The sequence below is a fragment of the Felis catus genome, chromosome D1 (assembly GCF_018350175.1).
Source record: "Felis catus isolate Fca126 chromosome D1, F.catus_Fca126_mat1.0, whole genome shotgun sequence".
Taxonomy (NCBI): Eukaryota; Metazoa; Chordata; class Mammalia; order Carnivora; family Felidae; genus Felis; species Felis catus.
This window is the reverse complement of record NC_058377.1, coordinates 44,485,710-44,507,916: the sequence shown is the minus strand read 5'-3', so window position 1 is coordinate 44,507,916 and position 22,207 is coordinate 44,485,710. Positions and strand designations below refer to the sequence as shown.

Sequence of the window (22,207 nt, the reverse complement as noted above, 5' to 3'; positions counted from 1 at the left end):
AAGGCCTCTTTCACTAATTTTCTACTTAACAACTATAACATTACATTAAAAATATCCCCAGATAAATTGTAAGATACCCAAGGGAAGAGGTCAACCACTAGCTAATCTTTGCATCCTCTCTTATGACTTTTGAATTAGCTCAAGATCTTACTTAATCAGTGTTCAAAAATGATAATTGATAAAGAAGATATAATAAAAATTGAATAAATTCCATGAATTTGCATCAGTACTTTATTTTTTTGAAAAGAAAGCATGTGCCACTTAGGTCCTATTTAATATCTTCTCTGAGGCTTTGAAGTAATCTGCAAAATATTTTAGAAGCAACAGCTCAAATATCCTGGGTATACTGCAAAAATTGGATTGAGAGAGTCATTGGGAATCAACATGGTTAACAGATGGATTCTCTAATTCTTGTAATCCCTCTGGAGTAGAGTAACATTTAAGTATCATGACAAAAGTCTAGGAGCTGCTGACCATCAGCAGCAGTAGGAGGAGACATCAAGTCAGGACAATGAAAGTACCTTCTGTGACAACCCTTGCATTTCCAGTAACTTAATACAATACACTCATTTCTTGTTCATATCACAGTCTGATGCAGATGGTGAAGTTGTCCTGGGTCTTCCAAGTGACCTCGGAACCAAGCTCTTTCTATCCCATGACTTGCGAATCGAAGTGCTGTCATTGTCCATATACAAATAGAATGGACTCTGCTACTCCAGCACTACTTTCCCATTTTCTCAGGCTAGTCTCTCTGCTTGGTCTCTCCTCTCCACTTACCCATACTATGTCCAAGCTATCCAATCCAATGATCCTTGGATACCCTGGTTTTCACTGATTTCTCCTATCCATAGACTTCTATGACTCTTGCTAGTTAAGCATTTCAGCAATGCTTTAAAACTGAGAGACCTTGTGGCATAGTGAGCAGACTGGGGACTGTGGAGTTGAATTGGGTACAAGCACTTGCAGTGCAACTTGTCCTGGAAAATCTAGTGAATCTCTCTAAGCTTCAGTGTCTATTGAAAAAACAGTTATACTACTATAACCCAAGAGAATTATATGAGGAATAAGAGATACAACTGTACTTAAGTCTCCCTTCCACAGTGCCTGGCATATAGAATCCCTCAATAAATAAAGGTTCCCTCTGCTTCACTTCCACTAGTTAAAAATACTCACTGCTTCCACTGCTACTGCTGAGATCCAAGCCATCATCTATCATTTGATTACTGCAATAGCCTTCTAATTACCTCCCTACATTCTTTTTTGCCCACACTTACCATCTATTCTTAACATGACAGCCAAAGTGATCTTTTAAAAAGCCAGTTCAAGTCCTTCCTTTGCCCAAATCCTTTAATGGCTTAAGGTTTCAGTTGAGTAAAAGCCAAAGTCAATGCAATGCCAACAAGACCTTACAAGATCTCTCCCTCTGTTACCTCTTTGCCATCATCTCCTCCTAGTTTCTTCTAACTAACTCTGCTCCAGCCACACTGGCCTTCCAACTCTTGCCTCTCTCTGAACTTCTGACCCATGATTTCCTACTACTGTAACATCTTCCCCCCTGTCCACCTGGGCTACTCCCTCATCTCCTCCTTGGATTTATACAAAGTCACTTTCTTAGTAAGGTCATCTCTGTCTACCCTATTCAACTGAATCCTCCCTTACATTCTAAATCTTGCTTCCCTGCTTTATTTTCCTTTTAGCGATTATCATTATCTAATAGAATGCATAATTTACTTATCTAGTTTGTTTTAATTTGTCTCCCCCTAATAAGCAGGTAAGCTCCATGAAGGCAGGAAATTTTGTCTGCTTAGTTTTCTGCTATAGCCCCAGCAACAACAAAAATAAATAAATCAGTGGCACATAGTAGGCATTCAATTAAGAGTTTGCTGAAGGGATAAATAACTTATTTAGTTTTAATATATTTTATTCTTTTATGTTGGTACCTTAAAGTCAAGTACCAGATCTTATGCTTCCCTTGATTTCCACCCAGTATTACCCAATGTTGTTAGAGCACAACAATAATTTACCAATGTGAATTATCTTTTAACAGTCAAGCTCTTTCACATCATTTTCTAAGTGATCATATCTTTGACGAAAGGCTCTCTTGTCACCTCAGTGCCACATCACAGCTGTGGGGGACAGGAGCTTCTTTATTTAGTAACCATCTGGCCTGGGTGGCAGTTCTCTACAATTTTTAAAGGTTGTGACACTGGCAATTACTGAAATGTCAAAACACTAGGCCAGCCATGGGGGCTGTGGCAACAACCAACCCACACAGTTGCCATGGTGATATGGGTAAATTCATATATAGCATCTGACACTCAGACATAAATTTAAAATTAAAGTTAGCTTATATATTGGCTCAAGGAAAGGCACCTGGCTATAAAGCAGGTACACTAGACTAAAACACTTACATTAATATGAAGACTAAGGCCATCAAAAGGAAGAGGAAATAAGTGTGTGTGTGTGTGTGTGTGTGTTTTAATGTCATATTCTAATAAAATGCTGTTAATAAAAACCCTTGAGAAAGTCGGGATAGAAGGAACATACTTAAACATCATAAAAGCCATTTATGAAAAGTCCACATCTAACATCATACTCAACGGGGAAAAACTGAGAGCTTTTTCCCTGAGATCAGGAACACGACGGGGATGCCCACTCTCACCGCTGTTATTTAACATAGTGCCGGAAGTTCTAGCATCAGCAATCAGACAACAAAAGGAAATCAAAGGCATCCAAATTGGCAAAGATGAAGTCAAGCTTTTGCTTTTTGCAGATGACATGATATTATACATGGAAAATCCGATAGACTCCACCAAAAGTCTGCTAGAACTGATACATGAATTCAGCATAGTTGCAGGATACAAAATCAATGTACAGAAATCAGTTGCATTCTTATACACTAACAATGAAGCAACAGAAAGACAAATAAAGAAACTGATCCCATTCACAATTGCACCAAGAAGCATAAAATACCTAGGAATAAATCTAACCAAAGATGTAAAGGATCTGTATGCTGAAAACTATAGAAAGCTTATGAAGGTAATTGAAGAAGATATAAAGAAATGGAAAGACATTCCCTGCTCATGGATTGGAAGAATAAATATTGTCAAAATGTCAATACTACCCAAAGCTATTTACACATTCAATGCAATCCCAATCAAAATTGCACCAGCATTCTTCTCGAAACTAGAACAAGCAATTCTAAAATTCATATGGAACCACAAAAGACCCCGAATAGCCAAAGTAATTTTGAAGAAGAAGACCAAAGCAGGAGGCATCACAATCCCAGACTTTAGCCTCTACTACAAAGCTGTAACCATCAAGACAGCATGGTATTGGCACAAAAACAGACGCATAGACCAATGGAATAGAATAGAACCCCAGAACTAGACCCACAAACGTATGGCCAACTCATCTTTGACAAAGCAGGAAAGAACATCCAATGGAAAAAAGACAGCCTCTTTAACAAATGGTGCTGGGAGAACTGGGCAGCAACATGCAGAAGGTTGAAACTAGACCACTTTCTCACACCATTCACAAAAATAAACTCAAAATGGATAAAGGACCTGAATGTGAGACAGGAAACCATCAAACCCTAGAGGAGAAAGCAGGAAAAGACCTCTCTGACCTCAGCCGTAGCAATCTCTTACTCGACACATCCCCAAAGGCAAGGGAATTAAAAGCAAAAATGATTTACTGGGACCTTATGAAGATAAAAAGCTTCTGCACAGCAAAGGAAACAACCAACAAAACTAAAAGGCAACCAACAGAATGGGAAAAGATATTTGCAAATGACATATCGGACAAAGGGCGAGTATCCAAAATCTATAAAGAGCTCACCAAACTCCACACCGGAAAAACAAATAACCCAGTGGAGAAATGGGCAGAAAACATGAATAGACACTTCTCTAAAGAAGACATCCGGATGGCCAACAGGCACATGAAAAGATGCTCAATGTCGCTCCTTATCAGGGAAATACAAATCAAAACCACACTCAGGTATCACCTCACGCCAGTCAGAGTGGCCAAAATGAACAAATCAGGAGACTCTAGATGCTGGAGAGGATGTGGAGAAACGGGAACCCTCTTGCACTGTTGGTGGGAATGCAAATTGGTGCAGCCGCTCTGGAAAGCAGTGTGGAGGTTCCTCAGAAAATTAAAAATAGACCTACCCTATGACCCAGCAATAGCACTGTTAGGAATTACCCAAGGGATACAGGAGTACTGATGTGTAGGGGCACTTGTACACCAATGTTTATAGCAGCATGTTCAACAATAGCCAAATTATGGAAAGAGCCTAAATGTTCATCAACTGATGAATGGGTAAAGAATTTGTGGTTTATATACACAATGGAGTACTACATGACAATGAGAAAGAACGAAATATGGCCCTTGGTAGCAACGTGGATGGAACTGGAGAGTGTGATTCTGTGTGAAATAAGCCATACAGAGAAAGACAGATACGTATGTTTTCACTCTTAGGTGGATCCTGAGAAGCTTAACAGAAACCCATGGAGGAGGGGAAGGAGAAAAAAAAAAAAGAGGTTAGAGTGGGAGAGAGGCAAAGCATAAGAGACTGTTAAAAACTGAGAACAAACTGAGGGTTGATGGGGGGTGGGAGGGAGGGGAGGGTGGGTGATGGGTATTGAGGAGTGCACCTTTTGGGATGAGCACTGGGTGTTGTATGGAAACCAATTTGACAATAAATTTCATATATTGAAAAAAATAAAAAAGAAAAAAATAAAAATAAAATAAAATAAAATAATAAAATAAAATAAAATAAAATAAAATAAAATAAAATAAAATAAAATGCTGTTAATCATCCTTCCTAGCCTGGAGATTTTTGGAAAATATATTTATTAATACCACATGGTGCATTTCAATTTCATTTCAGAATAATTTAATACAAGTATTTTTATTTACTTATTTATTATTTTTTAAAATGTTTATCTATTTTTGAGAGAGAGGGAAGACAGAGCATGAGTGGAGGAGGTACAGAGAGAGAGGGGGACACAGAATCCAAAGCAGGTTCCAAGCTCCGGATTGTCAGCAGAGAGCCCACCATGAGGCTTGAACTCACGAACAATGAGATCATGACCTGAGCCAAAGTTGGATGCTTAACCAACAGAGCCACTAATACAAGTATCTTAAATCAAAACCTATTTTTATAATTTTATAGGTACAAAGGTTTAATACAACACTTCTAGAGATCCTTCTTTAGGATTTTCATATATATGGTCTTGTCTTATCTTCACAATGAGTCTAAAATGTAAGTATTATCTAAATTGTATAAGTGAAAAGGCAAGAATAAGTATCTGGCCCAAGGTTACAGGGTGAGTGATAGGTGGAGATGAACTTAATACAGTCCCCCACCCACTACAAAGCTCTTCTATTCGCTGCACAGCACAGGCTACTGAGCCATGCCAGAGACTAGGACACAGTGCTTCATAGGCTGCTCAGAGGGGATGAGCTTTGGGATTAAAAGCAAGAGGATAAATCCTAGAAAAATGAATTTCAATTTGGTTATGGGCATCAATATCATAAGAGATAGAAGGGATAAAGGATTTGGTATTTGCTAGAGTTCTCTGAAGACTGAGAGTAAGTCTGGAAAGTATATATTTATGTATTTGTACTTAAGAACTTTTTAAAAGCTTTATTAAAGTATAATTGACATACATTAACTCCACATATTGAAAGTGGACAATTTGATAGGTTTCATATATTTATACTTTTGTAAAACCATTACAACAATCAAGGTAATGAATGTATCCATCACCTCCATGAGTTTCCTCATGGACCTTTTTAATCCCTCCCATCCCCAGGCAACCACGAATCTGTTGTCACTGTAGATTTTATTTTCTAAGGCTTAACAGAAATTGAATCATGTAGTGTGTACTCTTTCTTTTCCTGGTTTCTTTCACTCAGTATAACTACTTAGAGATTTGCCATGTTGTTAGGTATAGCAATAGTTCAATGCTTTCTGGTAATGAGTAATATTCCCTTGGACCTACAGCTATCCAAATTTTCCACTGCCATTTTTTTAAAAAGCCTACTCTTTCTGCATTGAATTGCTTGTACATCTTTGTCAAAACCAGTTTTCCATATACATGGGGTCTGTGTCTGAATCCCTATTGATCTATGCGTCTGTCTTTACCCTGATACTACACTTCTGATTACTCTATTTTTAGACTGAGTCTTGAAATCATTTAGTGTTTTGTTGTTGTTTTGTTTGAAATTTTTATTAAAATTCTAGTTAGTTAATATATAGTATAATATTGGTTTCAGGAGCAGAATTTAGTGATTCATCACTTACATATAATACCCAGTGCTCATCACAAGTGCCCTCCTTACTACCCATCACCCATCTAGCCCATCCCCCACCCATTTCCCCTCCAGCAACCCTGTTTGTTCTTTATAGTTAAGAGTCTTTTATGATTTCCTTCCCTTTCTTTCTTTTTCCCTCCCCCTATATTCATCTGTTTTGTTTCTTAAATTCCACGTATGAGTGAAATCATATGGTATTTGTCTTTCTCTGACTGACTTATTTCGCTTAGCATAACACACTCTGGTTCCATCCACGTTGTTGCAAATGGCAAGATTTCATTCTTTTTTGATGAATGAGTAATGTTCCATTGTATATATATCATATATTTTTTATCCATTCATCAATCAATGGACATTTGGGTTCTTTTCGTACTTTGGCTATTGTTGATAATGCTGGTATAAAGATTGGGATGCATGTGCCCTTTCGAATCAGTATGTTTGTATCCTTTGGGTGAATACCTAGGAGTGCGACTGTGGGTCATAGGGTAGTTCTATTTTTAACTTTTTGAGGCACCTCAAATACTGTTTTCCATATTGTTTTCCAGAGTGGCTGCACCAGTTTGTGTTCCCACCAACAGTGTAAGAGGATTCCCCTTTCTCTGCATCCTTGCCAACATCTGTTGTTTCCTGTGTCGTTAATTTTAACCATTCTGACAGGTGTGAGGTGGTATCTCTGGTTGTTTTGATTTGTATTTTCCTGATGACGAGTGATGTTGAGAATCTTTTTTTTATTAATTTTTTTAATGTTTATTTATTTTTGAGAGAGACAGAGAGACAGAGCACGAGTGGGGAGGGATAGAGAGAGAGGGAGACACAGAATCCGAAGCAGGCTCCAGGCTCTGAGCTGTCAGGACAGAGCCCAACATGGGGCTCGAACTCATGAACCATGAGATCATGATCTGAGCTGAAGTCGAACGCTTAACGAACTGAGCCACTCAGATGCTTCAACATCTTTTCATGTGTCTCTTTGCCATCTGGATGTCTTATTTGGAAAAGTGTCTATTCATGTCTTCTGCCTATTTCTTTACTGGATTATTTTTTTTGGGTGCTGAGTTTGATAAATGATTTACAGATTTGGGATACTAAATCAGATATGTCATTTGCAAGTATGTTTTCCCATTCTGTAGGTTGCCTTTTAGTTTTGTTGACTGTTTCTATTGCTGTGCATAAACTTTTTATCTTAGCTCATTTTTGCTTTTGTTTCCCTTGCCTCTGGCGACGTGTCTAGTAAGAAGTTACTGCGGCTGGGGTTAAAGAGGTTGCTGCCTGTGTTCTCCTCTAGGACTTTAATGGTTTTCTGTAACATACTTAGGTCTTTCATCCATTTTGAATTTATTTTTGTGTATGGTGTAAGAAAATGGTCTGCTTTCATTCTTCTGTATGTTGCTGTCCAGTTTTCCCAATACCATTTGTTGAAGAGACTGCTTTTTTCCCCCCATTGGATATTCTTTCCTGCTTTATTGAAGACTAGTTGACCATTTAGTTGTGGGTCCAAGAAATACAATAGATTTTTGTACATAAATCTTCTATACTACAAACTTAATAAACTCACTCGAACTTTATGAATATTCCATTGGATTTGTTAGATAGGCAATTATGTCATTCATTAGTAAAAACATTTTAACTTAATTATTTCAAATCTAGTAACTTTTATTTCTTTAGCTGACACAGTCTAGTTTCATTGTCTAGAAACTCTGGTGGTAAGAGCCAGACTCCTTAATACTTGATCATATGGGGAAACCTTACTAGCTTGAGGAAGTTTTTGTCTATTCCTAGTTTGCTGAGAACCTTATCATAAATTCATATTACCTTTGAAAGTTAATAATTTTTTAGGTTTTTAACACAATAAATTATACTGATCAATTTTTGAATATTAAATCAGCCTTACATTTTGGGACAAATCTTATTTTGTCATGATATAGTATATTTTTTACATATTATTGGATATAATTTACTAAAATTTTGTTTAAAATATTTACACCAATGTTTTTGAGGTATATAATTCTTTTTTGTGATATACTGAATAGAATATTGAATAGAATTGTTTCTAAAAATGTTCCCTTATTTTCCTTTCCATATTTGTTGTCTCTGGAGTGATGCTATATGTCTCTCATTCCTGATATTTGTAATTTGTTTTACTTTCTTTTCCTGATCAGTTTTTTTTTCAATTTTACTGATCTTTTAAAAGGACCAGACTTTAGTTTCACTGGTTTTCTCTGTTGTATTTCTGGTTTATATTTCATTGATTTTCACTCTGATCTATTACTTCCTTTATTCTACTTACTTTGAGTTTAATTTGTTCTTCTTTTCCAAATGTCTTCAGGTGGAGCTGTGGTCATTGACTTGAGATATTTTTGTTTTCCGATATAGCAAGTCAATGCTATGAAATTTCCCCTGTTGTTTTAGCCTTCTGAATTGTAAGTTTTTCTAGTCTGGCAGCTAGGGACAGACACTGCTCCTTGTCCCATATGGCTGCCACACTGTCTCTCTAATCCCATAAGGGTCCTTTCCCAGATCTGAAGTATTATCCTTGTATAGATGCAGTAATCAATAGTCAGCTGCATACTTGAGGGAACCTCTGCCCGTCTCCAGAGTTCTCTCTTCCTGCACCTCTCCTCTCTTTGTTTCTGTGCTCTAGCTAGAACTCTAGCTTCCTTGGTTTCTCTGAAGTCAGAATTCCATCTTCTTAACTCAGAAAGCATACCTCATTTATTTCTTGTTTCATAAGAATAACTGTCCTTCATTGCTTGATATCCAATATCTAGAAAACTTTTGTTTTGTTCTTTTTTTGTTCTTTTTATTATTGTCTTTTGTTCTTTTTATTATTTTAAGAAGGAGAGTAAATCCAGTCTCTGTTACTTCGTCTTTGCTAAAAGCAGGTACTTTGCCCTCACATCTTTTAAGCATTTTCTCATACATCATCCTATTTATTTATTTTGGCTTTTTTAATGTTTATTTATTTATTTATTTTGAGAGAGAAAGGGAGAGAGAAAATCCCATATGATCTCAAGCGGGTCTAACACCGTCAGCGCAAAGTCCAACACTGGCTTGATCCCAGCAACCGTGAGATCATGACCTTAGCCAAAATCAGGAGTCAGTCATTTAACCGACTGAGCCACCCAGGTGTCCCCTCATACATCATCATATTTAAGCCTCACTAGAGTCCTCTGTCAGGTATCAGGTTTTTAAATTTTTTTAAGTTTATTCATTTATTTTGAGACAGAGGGAGAGAGAGTGGGGAGGCGCAGGGAGAGGGAGAGTGAGAGAGAGAGAGAGAGAGAGAGAGAGAGAGAGAGAATCCCAAGCAGACTCTGCACCGTCAACACAGAGCCCAATGCGGGGCTCAAACCCATGAACTGTGAGATTGTGACCTGAGCCAAAATAGTTGGACGCTTAACCCACTAAGCCACCCAGCGCCCCAGTTAGGTATCAGTTTTAATACACATCCCATCTCACATTTGAGAAAACAGACTCAGAGAGGCCTAGTAGTGGCTACAGATTGAGTTTTTTAATATAGATCTTCTGGGTGTAAATCTAATGCTTTTCACATTTGCATGCCTTAAGTGACTGATTGAGCAAGCTTGTCAGGTCTCTCTTTGGTTTATCTTAAATATCTTTAATACATCGTGGATTCCAATTCCAATATCTTAAGAATTTGGAAACTGTTGCAATTCCTAATGCGAGGATTATTTTTTTAGTACTTTTTGATGGTAGCTATTCATCATGAAGGATTACATACACTGACACTTGGATGGATAATTACTCTTATTTCTTAAACTGTGGAATTCAAAAAAGAAATATGACAGATTATATGTCTCAAAACTTTGATATGTTAATATCTGGGGCCTTGATCTGGCTCTGCAACCATTTCTTTAAAGCAGAGTCCAAGATGGAGAAACTTTTCCCTCCTCAAAATGAAAAGTATTAACATGTAACAAATCTAAGAATTGTATTAAGCCAAAACTGACACATAAAATTCTAATTAACTTAACTCAATGTCTGTTATATAGACAGAAGTATGTTTCTGATTAGATTTCACCACATACACTAGGATAATGTGATCAAATTTATTTTTAAAGATATGGTTATTAAATTTTTCCAGTGTAGTCTTTCCAAAAGTATGATGCTAATCAGTGTTACATAAGAAGATGAGTTCATAGTAAAACAAAACAACAAAAAGGAGATTCTGGATTAAAGAAAGGGATTTAAAAATGTTTACAATGGGATTTGTTCTTTTCCAACATGTGGATATACATTATGAATCTCTAAAAATAATGGATACAGAATGTAATAATCCAATATATGCAACCACAGAATCCTTTTTTTACATTGGATTAGTTTTCTTTCCAAGTGCTACCTTGGAAATGTTAATGTAGTGCAAGGATGAGAAATATTTAAACTGGGGTTAGCTGTGGCATTTTGTTTACTTGGCACTTGTGATGCCTTTACTATTGTTCAGCCCCTCTTATTAGATAATTATTTCCTCTCAATGTACTGTTTTGGGTTTTCCAGTCATGTTTTCATAGATACTGAAGTGTTTTGAGCAACGGATAAATCACCAATAAGTGTTTTTAAAGCAAACAAGATGGCAGAAAAAAATTCTGATGCATAAGGAAGTATCCTTTAACTAACCCATCTCAAATCCTTATGACGCATATTCATCAAAAAAAAATGTGGACACCTCTGGATGGAAACTTGCTATAAAAAAAGGGAAAAGAGATACCTCCAAGCTAGTGGAATCAACCTTTTTGAATATAGGAAATTCTTTTAATGTCAAAAAATTCCACACACTCCATAAATGCTGTTTGTACTATAGAAAACACCTAATGGCAATAAGCTACCATGATTAGAGCAATTTAAAAATTAATTTATAATTTGTTAACTGCAGCAGCTTGTGCATAAAAATAAGGTACTTATGTGTATAAGCATACACATGTTCACACAAGGATATGCAAAGCATAGTTCAGTTCACTGATAATGCTCAACAATGTAAGAATTCTAGATCAGTCAACAAATCAACAGTGACCCTGGGACCTGCAGCCTACAGACTGGGAACCACTGTTCTAGATCCTCTAGCCATTGTAACTCTGCTTGGGTATAAGAGACATGAAGTCACATTCATTTAACAATATTTATTCACATGCTTGCTCTATATAAGGCATCATGCTCAAAATTTGGAAAACAGATGAGTAAGACAGTTCCTCTCCTGGAGAAATTTATACTTTAACAGAGACAGATGAAGATAACATTTTTTGTTTGTTTTTTTGTTTGTTTTTTAATTTACTTTGGAGACAGAGAGTACATGCAAGCAGTGTAGTGGAAGAAAGAGAGACAGAAAAGAATCTCAAGCAGGATCCACGCTGAGTGTGGAGCCTCATGCTGGGGCTTGATCCCAGGGCCCTGGGATCATGACCTGAGCTGAAATCAAGAGTTGGACGCTCAAGTGACTAAGCCACCCAAGAGCCCCTGAACATAAAATGTTTATGTAATGGTGTAATGATGTGAAAAATCTATGTATATGTCAGTGTAATCCAGTGGAAAATATTATATTGCTGTAGTTGCTTTATCCCCTCTGAGGATGGTATCATTTTTTTCTCTGGAGTAAATGGCCTTCTGTTTGGCGATGTAACTTTAGCAGCAGCTTTGGGCTCAAAAGGTGAGCAGCATCCATTCTCTAAGGGCAGAATTTTATTTATTTATTTATTTTTTCAATATATGAAGTTTATTGTCTAATTGGTTTCCATACAACACCCAGTGCTCATTCCAAAAGGTGCCCTCCTCAATACCCATCACCCACCCTCTCCTCCCTCCCACCCCCATCAACCCTCAGTTTGTTCTCAGTTTTTAAGAGTCTTTTATGCTTTGGCTCTCTTCCACTCTAACCACTTTTTTTTTTCCTTCCCCTCCCCCATGGGTTTCTGTTAAGTTTCTCAGGATCCACCTAAGAGCAAAACCATATGGTATCTGTCTTTCTCTGTATGGCTTATTTCACTTAGCATCACACTCTCCAGTTCCATCCATGTTGCTACAAAGGGCCATCTTTCATTCTTTCTCATTGCCACGTAGTACTCCATTGTGTATATAAACCACAATTTCTTTATCCATTCATCATTTGATGGACATTTAGGCTGTTTCCATAATTTGGCTATTGTTGAGAGTGCTGCTATCAACATTGGGGTACAAGTGCCCCTATGCATCAGTACTCCTGTATCTAAGGGCAGAATTTTAAAGGAGACAAGAAAACAAAGAAACAGCTCAATAGCTCTACCTATGAAATGGAGAAATATTTACTGTGGTGTTTAAAAACATTGTGAGGAAATGAGGTAAGGGTTACAGGGAAGTAAAGGGACAGGAATCAAGCAACATGGTGGGAGAAATCTGATGGAGTGAGAATGTGTGGGGGAATCTATTGTGAGAAATTTGGACTGGAAGGAATGTTAGACTGGATATAGGGGCTGCAGAACTTCTATTTAGAGGTGGGGTAGTTAAAGTAAACTCTCATGAAATTAGAACACAAATGCAGAGAAGTGCAAAAATCATAACAACACATTAATTTTTTCTCAAAAGAAATACATCCTAGTGATCACCACTGGCTCAAGAAATAGCACATCATTAGAATCCCAGAAATGCCCTTCTGGCTAAAGGACTTTTATGTTGCTCTGCACCCATTTTCCTCATCTTCATTTTGTTGATAGTAGGGTGGCATACACATAAATGTCAGTGTGAGTGGTTACTTGAAGGCATAAAAATAAGGAGAAGGGAGGATCTGTGTTCAATATCTGGATTGGTACGTGTCAAAAAAGACAAAAAGTACAGGAAGTGACATGAGGGAAACAGAATTTCTTTGAGAACAGGAAACTGGATTTATTGGAAACCATGAGGATATATGCTCAGTGAAACTACCAAATATCCTGAGGAAGGTTTTTCATGGAGCAAAAGTGCAGAGACTTAAGTAGGCATGCCACTCTAAAATGGAAGAGCACAATCTGTGAATTGTGCTGTGAAGTGATTGGAACATAGATTTCTTGGGCTTAAGGAATTGACGATAAGATTTGAAAAATACATATGGCAAATTTGAAGAGTTTTGACTGGGGCAAAGGGGTGGAATTCCTTTTTTGTAGACATTAGAGAACCATGGACGAGTATTGAGAATGGAAGTAACACGATGAGATTCATTCTTTAGATGGACTCTTTTGAGGCTACTTTTTAGCATAAAATGGAGGAGAAAGAAGCTGGTATCAAAAAGAAGATTAGATATGAAGATTATTCTCATATGTGAGGTGACAGATAATGAAGAAACAAATCACAGCAGTGGTATAAAGATTTGAATTCAGCCAGTAGTGAAAAACAGAGAACAGATGTGAAAGATGAACAGTAGATTTAACAGTATTTGGTTACCAGTTGGCTGTGAGGATGAGAGAATGGAATATGAGAAGACCCCTTATTCCCACATCTTGGGGGACAGGCCGGATGGGTGTATCGTTTACTCAAACTGGAGGTACATAATGGAGAAGCTCAAAGTTTGGAGCTGTGGTTAGAAAAGTTATAATAAGGTGAGTTTTAGATATGTAAGTTGGAGGTGCCCTCAGGACATCCAGGTGAGAATGTTTGTGTGTTAATGTCATAAATGACACCTCTGGAAGCTACTGGAAGTGACAGGGAGAAATCAAAGAAAGGAGATGGTAAATGAATGTCAGTGGGTGACATTATAACTGTAAAGGAAATGGGTCCTTAAATTGGTTCAAATAACTGTATAGGAAATGGGTCTTTAAATTGGTTCAAATATACAATAGGATCCAGTTACTAGAAAACAGTTTTAATTTAATTAGCTGTAGCTTTTACTACTGGGTTACTTAAACAATTGGAAAAATTAAACTATATTCCTTATACTTTTAACTTATTATCATTACTGGTCATTTAACTTATAATTCAAGTCTAACATGATTGTTCAATTTAAGTAACACTTACTGAAATTGGGCTCACTGTTAATAGTATATAAACCTGGATTCTGTAAAAACCACACAGTTAAAAAAAACACTTAAGGGTATAGAAATAGTTTGACTTAATTTTTTAAATGCTTAAAGATAAAAACAGAAATTAACAAAAGTATGAACATTTTGGACATTATAAACTGCAGGGTTCGTTTATGCATCCCAATTGGGATTGCAGGGGAGTGACAAGATTAAAATATAAAAGAGGGACCTCTGGTGTTATGTAGGGTGGAGAAGAAAGCACATGAACATTGTTTTACTATATAACTTTAAGAGGCCAAAGAAATGCAAAAATAAAATATTTTCAAGGCAGTGAAGATGTATGGACTCAACAAAGACAAAATGAACAAACAAAAAGGAGACCTATGAAAGTAGGCAGGTGTCACCCGCTGCTTTCTCATCAGAGGGCATCTGCAGGTTCTGGACCAGGCTGCCAATCTAACATGGTCTGAATGAAGGGACATTAGTTTTCTAGGGCGGCCATAACAAAATACCACACACTATGTGGCTTCAAACAGCAGAAATTTATTCTCTCACAGTTCTGGAGGCTCAAAGTCAGAAGTCAAGGTGTCAAGAGGGCCATGCTCCCTCTGAGACTCTTGGTAGAATCCTTCCTTGCCTCTTCCTAGCTTCTTGTGGTGGCCATTAATTTTTGGCATTTCTTGTCTTTGTGCTGCATCACTCAAGTTTCTGCCTGTGTCTTCCCCCTGCCACTTTTCCTATGTGTGTCTGTCTCTGTGTCACTTCTCCTCTTTTGGGGGAATTAAGAGCCCATCCTACTTTAGTACATCCTCTCATCTTAACTCTGCACTGATGCTATTTCTCAATAAAGTCACATTTTGAGGTTCTTGGAAAGTACATGAATTGTGGCTGGGGAATATATGACTTCACATAGTATCTGACACTTCTGGAAAAAAGAGAAGCCAGAAGTACTTTTGGATATTAAAATGATATGGTATGTCAATATATAAAGTGCAGGAAACCTAACCACATGATAGCTTTTTTCCCTTGTGATTCACTTGCTGATTGTGGGGGCTGCATGAGGCTGAAGATTTTGAAGAGGAAGGCTGAAATGTCCCATTGTTTTATACTATTTGGAAGAAAAGCCCCACCTGAGGATTAGAAACTGCTCAAACTTCAAGTAGTCTTTTTCTCAAAATGGATGCCAAATTTAGAAACAGTATGGTATAGGGGCCTGGAGGAAAAAAATCTCAAAAAACAACAAAAATCTGACTGAGTCAGTCATCCAGGGCATAGGATATACTATCTAGATTCTCCATCAAAATTCCATGTCAATTGTTCCTTAAAGACACTTTTAACTACCGGTTGACTACTTCTGTCTTATGTTGCAACTTATCTCATCTCAATTTCTTTGAACCTGGAAAAGGCAAACCATCATTGGGGGAAAATAATATAAACTTCAATCTTTATGGCATTTTATACTCAATGTCTAGCACAAAAGAAAATACGTTGTATCAGGAAGCATGAAATGTGACCAATGAAAAATATGTCAATAGAAGACTGACAGAAGATCCAGATGTTAGAATTAGAAAAAAAGGGGCCTTAAAATAACTATAATCACTATGTTCAAGGACATGGAATAAAGGATTGAAAATTAGATGAGAAAGAATACTTCAAAAGAAAATTAGTAACTATGAAAAGAATTAAATGGGCATCTGGGACTGTAAAACAACATATCTGAAGTTGAAAACTTATTTTGGTTAACAGCTGACTGGACATAGGTGGATACATTGTTAGTGAAATAAAAGACAAAATAATAGAAAAGAATCAAATAGATGAACAGAGAGAAAAAAAAAGATAGGAAAGAAAGTCCAGAGAAAAAGTCACCTGTATGACCCAGTCAAATAATCTAATAGGTATATCTGAGCACAAGAAGGAACAGAGAGAGAAAAATGTGGCAGAAGGAATGTTTTAGGAAGTAATGTCTAGGAAATTTTCAAAACTGATAGACATTTTTAATCCACAGGTTTAAGAAATCCAAAGAATGACATATATAAAGGAAATCACACCTAACCTTATCACAGTCAAATAAAAACTTAAAAAAAAATTTAAAGCCTAGAAAAAAAGACATGTTGCCAAAAAAAAAAAAAGACACAACATTAGAATGATGGCTAAATTTTCAATGAAATGATGGAATCCAGAGAAAAAAAATGAAATGTTGTTTTCAAAGAAAAAAAAATGAAGAAAACCTGGCAATACAGAATGCTATCCTTGGTGAATACACTCCTCAAAAACAAAGGGGAAATAAAGATATTCTCAGAAAAAAAAGTCAATATAATTTGTTGGCAGTAGATCTATATTGTAAGAAACACTACAAGAAATTCTTTAGGCTGAAAAAAATCACAGGTGAAAGCAAGCAGAAAGAAGGAATGAAAAACACTGGAGTGGGGAAATATGACTGTTAACCATTTAGAGCACAATATGAAGAAAGTCATATATATATATATATATATATATATATATGTATATATATATATACACATACATACACACATATGTATATATAATATTTATATTATTATATTTATATATTTTTATATATAATACAGATAAAAATAAATTACATGGCAATAGCAAAATATAGTATGAGGGGATAAACAGATGTAAATATTTGCAAGATTTAAATTTTTTTTTTAATGTTTACTCATTTTTGAAAGAGAGAGAGACAGTGTGTGCATGAGAGGGGGAGAGGCAAAGAAAGCCTGGAGACACAGAATCTGAAGGAAGCTCCAGGCTCTGAGCTGTCAGCACAGAGCCCTATGTGGGGCTCAAACTCACGAACCATGAGATCATGACTTAAGCTGAAATCAGACCCTTAACTGACTGAGCCACCTAGGCACCCCTGCAAGATTTTTTAATATAAACAAGAACCAACATAAAGTTGTTTGTATTAAAGATTCATTTAGTAATTTCTGTTGAAAACTCTAAATGAATTATGCTGAGATGAAACAAAATTATTAAGAGGGGTGATAGAATAAGATAGAAAAATTATTGATTAATCCATAAGTAGGCAGTAAAAGAGGAATAAGTATTAAAGAACAAAGTGGATAAATAGAAAACAACACATGAGAGGGATAGGAAATAGAAATAAGCTATTCTCTAAGTGGGCAATTTTCACAATACATATATCTACCAAAGACTCGTCTCCACAGTATATAAGGAAGTCTTAAAATAGATGTTAAATGATAAACAATTCAAAGAAATGTGCAAAAGACCTGAACAGACACTTTACAAAATAGGATGCCCAAATTTCCAATAAGCATATGAGAAGGAACTTAACTTGGTAATACACATGGAAAGGCAATCAAAATCACAATATGATACAAACACATACTCACAGAATGTTTAAAATACAAAAAGATAGTACCAAATGTTGACAGTAGTGCAAAGCAACTTGAAATTTCATACATTTCAGTGAAAGGGGAAATTAGTTCAATTACTTTGGAAAACTGCTTGGCAATTTCTAATAAAGCTAAATATATATGTAGTCTATGATGTAGCAGTTCCAATACTGGGTATACATCTAACAGTAATTAGGATATAGGTCTGCCATAGTATATGTACATAAATGTTCATAAAGTATTTATAATACCTAAAAATGTAAATAATGCAAATGTCTATCATATAGGAGAACTGATAGGTAAATTCTGGCAGTATATCCATACAAAGGGATATTGCACAGCAATAAAAAAGAATAAACTATGGGCAACTGGGTGGCTCAATCAGTTGAGTGTCTGACTCTTGATTTTGGCTTGAGTCATGATCCCAGGATCATGGGACTGAGCCCCACATGGCACCCTGCACTGAGCATGGAGTCTTCTTAAGATTCTCTCTCTCTCTAGGGGCGCCTGGGTGGCGCAGTCGGTTAAGCGTCCGACTACAGCCAGGTCACGATCTCACGGTCCAGGAGTTCAAGCCCCGCGTCAGGCTCTGGGCTGATGGCTCAGAGCCTGGAGCCTGCTTCCGATTCTGTGTCTCCCTCTCTCTCTGCCCCTCGCCCGTTCATGCTCTGTCTCTCTCTTTCCCAAAAATAAATAAACATTGAAAAAAAAATTTATTAAAAAAAAAAAAGATTCTCTCTCTCTCTCTCTCTCCCTCTGCCCCCTCCCTTGCACATGCTCTCTTTCTTTCTCACTCTCTCTTTCTCTTTTTATCTCAAAATAAAATAAAACATAAAAAAAGAATAAACTAATACATGCAATGATGGGATGAAAATCACTACATTACTTTGAGGGGAAAAGGCCATTACAGAGAAGCAAATAATGTAAGTGTCTATTTATATAATGTATAAGAATACGCAAGACTAACAGGCAGTGAAAAAATTCATATTAATGGGGCATATTCTCTATAAGGCTACTGCTAGTTCTGGACTACTAGATTTAGATACCTGTCCTAACTTTTATTCTTTGCCTTCAAAGAATCTCCCAAGACAAAATAAACAGTACTTCAGCTATGGGTATTTCTATCCTTTGTGTGAAGCCATTTTTCTTCTTGAATTATCTATTAGATTTAAGGTACTGGAGAAAGTGAGCAAAGCAAAGCTTCTTGACTGACATGAATTGGAAACTCCTAATATTAACACTCCAACTCAAAAATGGTTGTCTTATGCACACTCCCTGATGAAAGGGCTTAAGTGCATTATATTTAGGAAATTGCTGGTAATATTTAGTAATATTATAAATATGAGTAAACTATTTGGGGCCCCTAAGGAGGTGGGGATAAAGATGCTAAGAGGACGTGTGAGTGAATAAGGAAATACAGTCAAAAGTAGAGAGTAGTGAACAATTAGGTATCTATTATGAATTCCATAGTAATGTACAAATAATTTTAAGATTTTTCCTTTTTGTATCTTTGACCTATATATTAACTATAACATAAAGCAAATTTTATGGCAATTTTTAAAAATTGCAATATTTTATCTTTTTAGCAAATCTGAGTTCAATTATAAGTTCCAGTGTTTAATAGTTAGCTGACCTTGAGCAAGCTATTGTTTTCTCCTAAATCTTCATTTTATAATCTTTAAAATAAAGATAATAATATTATTTCCCTTATTGAAAAGAATAACAGAGGTATTACACATAAGTGTCCATGTATGTACAAAATGACATCTCTTGTCAGATAAGATTCTGGGGGTGGGGGGAAGTGGCTAATGAGTGCTTTCCAGTACTGGAGTAAGGAGCCAGTTCTGAGCAGAGTAATCATATCTGGGTATTCATGTGTAAGACAGAGATCAACAGCAGGCTAAAAGGGAGGATTTTACAGAACATTTTCCACAGAAATAATGCTCTTTGGAAATCAATTAAAGAGTTTTTTAAAACTATATCTAAATAAGATCTCCAACAGTGGGGAAAAAATAAGAGAAACAAAGAACCATTTCAAAGGGAAGACATTTTAGACAAAAAAGAAAAGGAAAATAATATTGGCACAAAAGAGGAAAAGGGTGAGGATCAGTTGGAAACATTACCTTAGACACACTGGTTAGGGACTGTCACTAACTCCTTAATAAAGGATAACTGGAGATGAGATCAAATCTATTGCTTATACTTTATAACTCCTCCAGTGTAGCTACATATAGAAATCTGTACACAACCATAGAACTGGAATACAGAGAGGTATATCCCCCAAATCTCAAGAGAGGAAAGAAGTCTGTGTCCATCAGAAACTAGATAGAATGATGAAAGATATGACATTAGCTATAAACATTGAAATTGTGAAACAGAAGTCATCATGCTGTTCATTCACATATATTTTTTTTCATGAAAATAAAACAAAACAAAACAAAACAAAGGAAATGAATAAGCATTTGAAGATTTTGGACAAGCAGTATCTGAAGTCAGAAAGAAACAAACATACACACCATACTTCTGTGATTTCTGGATTTCACTGATCAATACAATATCCCACACTTCAGCATCTTTCTCCCCCCTCTTTACTCAAACAGAAATTGACATAAAGATGCCAAGTTCTTATTTTGCCAGATACCGATATTTAAAATAATCACAAATCATCATTCACCCCCTTCTTAATTTCACAAAAGAATGAAGTGATACCAAAAACATGACGGACATGAACTGGGAGGGAAAGTGCATTATGAAAAAATTCACTATACTATTTACATTATTCTCATTTTTGTGCTTGTATGTGACAACTTCTCTGTGCACTGGAATTGGTTTGTGGGCCATAATTTCAACCCCACTATCTCAATGCACTCCTGTATTCCAGCATCATAGATAAAGGCACCCATATCACCAATTAAAACACTTTACTCCTATGCAAATGCATATGGGGTTCTTGTTACACAATGTGATGATAAGGAAGTATCAACAAATCACTTATCAATTTTGACAAACCTTAATTTTTGCAGGCTTTGACATACAGACCAATATAGGCTGTACCTTGGTAACTGGAGTCAAGATTCCCTTTCAATGTGCAACAAATAATTGCAAGTAAACCCTGTGTTTAGCTCTTATAATATCATTTATAGCACTGAATTACAACATTGGCTGGCAGGATTATCTCCCTTCTAGACACTAAACCTTTTAAGGGCAGGAACTAGTTTTCCTCACCTTGTTATCTTTACAACTAAAACAATAGTTGGAGGGAAAAAAAGCAATAGTTGGTACAATATGAGTCCCTATAAGTGTAGAAGAATGAATGGCAACATTCAGATTATGTCTCCTGAAACATAAAACCCTATCCTTGCTCCTGTTCTATATATTGATGGAAGTAGGAATTGGCTCTGTCCTTTAACATTCACCTGATTCAGTGCAAGAGCAAGAGAGCAGGGAAGGGGCAGAGAGAGGGAGAGAAAGAGAATCCCAAGCAGGCTCCACACCATTGGTGCAGAGCCTGATGCGGGGCTCAAACTCACAAACCATGAGATCATGACCTGAGCTGAAATCGAGAGTCAGACGCTTAATCAACTGAGCCACCCAGGAGCCCCCTTATTCATTCTTCAGAATATGACACCCTTACTAAGTGTTTAACTCGGTGCTAACTGCTGAAGATAATCAAAATGTGCAGAGTGTAGTTCTTGCCTTCAGGGATGGCAATCGCAGTTCCTCTCTGGAGCTCACATTACCCTCTTAGCACAGTGCCAATTTCTTGAATGATATAAATAACAAAATTGTTTTAAATCTCTGTGGAGTAAAAATTTGCTCTGATATGTTCTTAGTGAGAATAAAGCCTGTTTATCACCGTAAGTGGCAATAGCCCCTCTGTTTATGTAAGAGTCCTCTTCTCCAACAGATTATAGCCACTATCCCCATGACACAGTTTACATAAATTGGAGCCCTAGCCTTATCCACTTTAAATGAAACAATAAATCTGCTTACTATTGCAAGTCTTGTTGTATTTGCTGTTCTCCTGTGCAAACCCTTCCAGCCGGCACTGAAAACGATGCTGCCAAAATTCTTGAAACCAAGGATTTCGAAGGTTTGTTTCTGGCCGAAGCTTCAGATAATAATCATCAAACCACTTGACATCGGGAGATTGAAGCTTGATTGTGATTCCACCAACAGCTTCTCGCTGATATCCATCTGTCACATCATACCTGTCAGCCCAGCCATCACTGTGGGGAGACAAAAACCAGCTCAGCTTAGAACAGATACCTTCTAAGCCAATGATTCCATTTGCTTTCCTTTTGAAAAGATCAGTAATTAAATGGCTACTCAGCCACACCATGGTCCTACATTATACTTACATGATTACTGAGATAGAAACTTAGAATAAAGAGTATAATACACCATGGGAATTTAGGGTCTAAGAGTACTAGAAGGCACCAGTCTCACTAACCTCAAACTGTGGAGAATAACCTAATACTTTTGGCAGAATGTGACTGTTTTTCACATACACTGTATGGAAGCTGCATG

At 36.6% G+C, this 22,207-nt stretch overlaps 1 protein-coding gene across 5 annotated transcripts in view; it reads right to left on the bottom strand.

The window, feature by feature from the left end:
* The window catches only part of GRM5 (glutamate metabotropic receptor 5), a 524,773-nt gene that overhangs the window by 122,583 nt on the left and 379,983 nt on the right, over positions 1-22,207 (bottom strand). For all 5 annotated transcript variants that reach the window (XM_023239349.2, XM_023239348.2, XM_023239351.2 and 2 more), the window contains exon 4: positions 21,671-21,906. In XM_023239349.2, coding sequence (XP_023095117.1) covers positions 21,671-21,906 — 236 coding nt within the window. The remainder of the gene's footprint in view (positions 1-21,670; positions 21,907-22,207) is intronic.